The 5,688-nt window shown below is 36.9% G+C and overlaps 1 protein-coding gene across 1 annotated transcript; it reads left to right on the top strand.

Annotated features, from left to right (window-relative positions):
• Positions 1 to 3,541: 3,541 nt before the first annotated feature.
• Positions 3,542 to 5,098, top strand: LOC120765943 (protein FAM240B-like). Its single transcript, XM_040091219.1, has 2 exons — positions 3,542 to 3,681; positions 4,963 to 5,098. The coding sequence occupies exons 1-2, from the start codon at positions 3,542 to 3,544 to the stop codon at positions 5,039 to 5,041; spliced, it is 219 nt and encodes a 72-aa protein (XP_039947153.1). The 3' UTR covers positions 5,042 to 5,098.
• The last annotated feature ends 590 nt before the right edge of the window (positions 5,099 to 5,688 follow it).

Raw genomic sequence — 5,688 nt, 5'->3', positions numbered from 1 at the left:
ATAATTTTGGAGTTCCAGATAACAGTACTCGTGTCACAGCTTCCCAAACTTTGTTGAAACCTCCTTTAGCAATTTGAAGCTAGATTGTACCCACCTGCTCTGAAATTATTAAATCTAAAAATAAGAAATCATTGTTATCATATGTTGGATAAAGCCTTCCTAGAGTCTATTATGCTATTCCTTTCATTTGAGAGCACCTACATTTGTTCATTGGCTTGCAACGAGGCCTCAATCAGAGAAGATTGCCAGAAAGAGCCTCTCATTATTGTTCTCTTGAAGGATTGTCACTAGAGGCTTAAAAAAATCTTACTTAGTTCTAGCTGCAGCAGGGCAGTTTAAGTCAGAACTAACTGCAAGGTCTATAAATGCACATCACAACTCCCTCTGTGCTTTAATAGTGTATTTCTGCTCACCTGTTGCATCATACTGAGATTATTATCAGGCTGCTTTGGAGGCTGTTTCCATTAAATCTTTTCCATTCTTCTCTTTCCCTATTAAATGAGGCCCCTTATCCTAACTACTCCGCATGAGACTTCAAGGCATGAAAATAAACTCTTTCCAGGTGATAACTGCTGCTGCAAAGTCATGATCAGGCTTAAGTCCTGTTACACTCTGAAAACAGCCAAAGTAGGAGAGAAAAATATGAGAGCCAGAGAAATAATGATAAACTAAGTCTAATATCCCTGACTGCTCACATGCACTGCAGGTTTATGGTTTATGAAACCGATGACAGGACAGAGGTGAGTCCAAACGTCCATGCACGTGATGCATAAAGGCAAAAGAAACCATGTGAGTTATTTCAGTGGAGGTATTGTGTAGCTCCTACAATCACCATGAATGCCCTCAAACAGACAATTCAAAATATAAGGCAATTTAGGATAAGATGATTTTACAGTTCAGAGAAGCAAATGCTGGTGTATTTACATATTGTGTTTATTAAGGACATATAAGGATAAGTAATGATGCAGAAATTCTGATGTGTTCAGTAACTTTGATACCCACTTGTACATATTGGAGTGTTCTCCAGCCTTAGGGGAAATTAAAACAAAGAATATTAAGGACTGAGGAAAACACAATTTGTCATCAAGATATCCATATGTTAACACGATATAAAAGGTTAGGAAAGAAGAATGACTTGGACAATGCTCTGAATATGCCCGATCAAGCATACACAAAGAAAATTCTACAGATGATAGACAGAGAAAAGTACTAATTCCTGTCCCTCTCCCACCTGACAACCCTAAAAATTATGCCCCTCCCCCCCCCCGCCCCCCAAGTTGTAATGGGTAATATTACAAACACTTTGTGGTCTCAGCAGAGTTATAACATTCTTCTTAATACTGCTGGCATGAGATGTAAAGTGAACAGCAATGGAAACTACCTCTGAATAACTCTTTCTGTGGCTTTAAATTTTCCCTTGTGACTTTTTGCTGTGGGAGCAGGTGTTGGAGAAGCACATCTATAAAATGCATTAAATCCAGTACCAAGAACATATACAATCAAATCAGGAGGCATAACATTAAAAGCCAGTAAAGGATATGTGCATTCTGAAAGTATATGCTTCAGCTCAATTACACCTCGTAGCAATGAGTTCCATAATTTTGCCTTATTCAGGAGTGATATTTACCCTCATACATATATATGTGTGTGTGTGTGTGTGTGTGTATAATTCCTGTCTAATATATATATACACACACACATATATATACGTCTACAAAGGATGCATCTGCAGTATATTAGACAGGAATTCTTAATAATTCAGAAGGATGAAGTTATTATGCTTTGCTATCTCTTCTGATAAACATTATTGAAGACATTATTTCCTGGCAGTTTATGTTGGAGCCCCAGTTATATAGGGGAACTTTTCTTCCTGCACTCCAGAAAGAGTTAATCTCAGAGATTAACTCCTAGGGTGGAAAGTCCATTAGTTTTACTTAGATGGCTTTTACCATATCTTTCTCATACTTTTGAAGATTATTCCTAGTACATAAAAAGTTTAAAAGGGTAGTAACTGCTACCTGGCAAGAAATATTTGGGGTGGCATTGATATATATGTGGATGTTTATAGAATACATATATTTTAGAAAACATGCACTTGTATTAAGTGGAAGTTTTGACCTGAAATTGGTTATCCTGTAGTACAGCTAGAGGTGTTCAGCAATACTTGTAATTCACATTACAGACTAATGTCAACAGTTATACATCCAGATATAATTTGTTCAGGACCAGAAAATATGTTCAGTAACTCTTTTCTGCAAGACTCAGGCTCAAGTACTGTGCTTCTATTATTTGGAAGCCGTGAGCTAACATGAAGGTTTTACAGAGAACCACAGGGGAGTTACAGGGAAATTTTAACAAAAAGGGGGCCTCTTCAAAAGGGCTGAATTTGTTCTCTGCTCATGGAGTCTTTATAATGTGTCTGTCAATTTTTCACAAAAAAGCCAATTATGGAAAATTATCAGTTCCCAGTTTTGTGTTTTCTTATGATGCCTGGCAGGGGAATGGCAGCAGTTTCTTCAAGCTTTTCCAAGCTAGTCTTGAGGGGCTTGTTTACTATCTCTCTATGGCTCTGATTAAAATAAATTACAAATATTTTCCATGATTCAAACAATGCTGAGAGAGCCCTTAATACTTGTTAAAAAATTAACTGTTCTGGAAAATATTATAATGGCATATTCATGCAAAAGCACATAGCAATTTAAAAGACAGCATGGATATACAAACTTCATATTTAATGAAGTTTTGAAAGTAATGATACAATTTTCTGGCTGCAATGTGACATACAGGGAATTTACTGTTAGCCCAAAAAGAGTCTTCTTGAGGAAAATATTCTTTCCCTAGGCTACGATTCACTCCAGAATTTAAGATGACATTAACTAAAGCTGAAGTACAGAATCATCACAGATATACAAATATTTTCAATGAATTTGCTCTGTTTCAAAAATTGAAGAAGAGGAGAAAATATTTAGTAAACAAAGTGAGTTTTGCAAGTCAGCATCTTACAAAATTATGTACATTCTTTTATATATATAAATTTTCTACATTTCCAAATAAAGCTAAGTGCCAGAATGATTAAAGGCAAATAATCAGAACAATAGCCACTTTAAAGTCTTAGAGACATGAAAATAATGAGGCCAAAAATCCCATTATATATGGCAATCTTATTTTTTTCTATATGGCAATCTTATTTTTTTCTATTTGCGAGTAGAGTAAAAGGTATCCTAATTGCTAAATTACAGTATACAAGTACACTGTTCTGATTGTGAACATAAATGTCATCGTCAGATGGAGGTGAGAGATATTTTGGGTACACAAGTAAGAATTCAAATCACTACAGACAGCATATCCTCAAGTGTCAGAGCTAGGAAAGAGAAGCTTAAATAGTGAGTCATGCCCACAGTTATCCTGATCCTACTAAAAAAAGGATTGTGTGACCCTAATGCTTAAAATCCAAAACATCAAGAATGTGCTTTAGCCATGAAAACAGATGAGGAACCAGTAACTTGTCATACAGTTGTTTCAAATTTTTCCTTTAGAGAAAATGAATAGCCAATATATGCGTCATGAAGTGCGGGGTTGTGAAACCAGTGACCTGAGGAACTTCTGGGAAAAGACCATTGAACAACAAACTCAGTATCTGCAAAATGAAAAAGAACGTCAGCGAAGAAGTGCTCTGACAAAGTGGGTAATTTGCATCCAGAGAGGTTACTTGAGTTGGCATTGTAATTTTTTTTTTTTAAGTAATACCTATATTTAAGTCAAGCAATGAAATCAGAAAGTAATTTAGATTTATAGAAAATAATAAAACTTCCCAAATTAGGATGTAATGCTAATGTGTTTAAACTATGATTTCAGAGGATAGGAGAATAATTCACTCTTGTACCATAAATGAGTCCAAAGCATAGAACTTTCTGAAATTACCAGGACAATATTTAACAGTGCAGGCTTGTCTTGAACATAAAAGCTTCAGTTCAGAGCACAGCTAGCACAGATGTGTACCTGGCCCACATTCTTTCTCTGTGGCCTTGCTTTCACAAGTAAATAATTTGAATTATTTGAGATTGTTTAATTTGTTTATGGTAAATCCATTATAAAGCAGATGGTCCAAGCATACTGACTAAAGCAACCACCATCCATAGCCATATCTACCTTATTCGGTCACATTCTCCTTAATCAGTCACGGCAAGAAAGAGCAGTCTGCAGCAAGATCAGAAGAGCTTTATTTCACATCAAGTCTCCATAAGTTGAAGGCATATGCAAAGATATATACCTTTGTCATTGATTATATTTTGTCTTGAGATCATCCAGACAAAGCAATTTTCTAAAGCCTTCCTCATAGCTCTCTTTGCATTGTTACTTGAAAAATTAAGAGCAAGGACAGCCTTACATTACTAACCCTGGAAGAAGGAACACTAGAATTAATCTCCAGCATGTTTTATCCATTTGTGACTAACCTAATCTCAATGTTAGAACTCCTCATTTGGAAAATTCCTCTTTTCTATTTGAGTAAGTCTTTCCGTGGTACCATATTATCAAAAGAAAATAAAGGGCCACATATTATTGAAAGCTACCTGCTATGTATCTAACAGAAGCTTCAACCTGTGCAGTGTCTCCAATCTGAGCAGGGCGGGGAAGGAGGGAGGCTGGGGCAGTGCTGGGTGATGTAACCCAGCAGGTGGCAGCAGGCAATCTCCGGTGCAAGTGACAAGTCACTCTGGCACACAGGCACTCGAGAGAGGGCACACTGGAGATGGAGACGAACCACAAAGCTCAGGTGATCCCTCACTGGGATTTAAGAGCTTGTCCTGAAGTACCATCCAGCAAAGCGCTCTAAAGGGGCAGGAAAATTTGCATGACAACTGGGAAAAACTCCAAAAAATATCATCAGTGGAAGAGATTAACAGTATAAATCCATTCTGTGTAAAATTATGGGGACAAGCTGATCCATGTTTCTGTCCCTAGGCTCAGAAATGAATGGATGGAGAGGCTGGAAAAACGGATAAAGATGTTGAGGACCCAATCTGAAGACTCATCCAGCTGAGGAGCCCTCACTCATTATACGTTTGGGAGGGGAAAAAATGTGTTTTATAAGAAAGCGTGATGCAAAAGCTGAAGTCAGTTTTATTTTGTAGCTTAAATGAGCTATAATTAATTAGCTGTCATTGTTAGAAGTTTCATACGTGAAATGTCAATTGCTGCTTTTAAGATTATGCATCTGTCCCTTCATTTGATAAATGGAGAATGTAGTACTCTGAAGTATTTAACCCTAATAAATCATGGTTCACTGAGATGTAGATGCCTGGGAAAAGAGTTTAGCTACACAGTTGTGCTCTGCAAAATTATTTCCTCAATATTTTAGGTATCTGTAAAGGCTGACTGTAATATAATGAATTTAGGTAGTTTAATGAATAGTAGAGATTTTAATTTTTTATGCAACACAGCCCAATGCAGACTAAGGAATATGGGACATGCACAGTGCAACCACATCCCACAACACTAGTGAAGCCCAGACTGTTGGGAGCTACAGATCCTGGCTGCCATGTTAGAAGTCACCTGTGAAGTTGTTAACATGTACGTATTGATAAACAGACTCTGTGAGACACCTACAAGAGCTGCCTGATTAATTCACATTAACTCAGCCAACCCATATTATCTAACTTGAGACATTATATCAGCATTGGTAGAACA

This window comes from Hirundo rustica, chromosome Z (assembly GCF_015227805.2).
Source record: "Hirundo rustica isolate bHirRus1 chromosome Z, bHirRus1.pri.v3, whole genome shotgun sequence".
Lineage (NCBI taxonomy): Eukaryota > Metazoa > Chordata > Aves > Passeriformes > Hirundinidae > Hirundo > Hirundo rustica.
The sequence above is the reverse complement of the archived record's forward strand: the minus strand, read 5'-3'. Positions and strand labels throughout refer to the sequence as shown.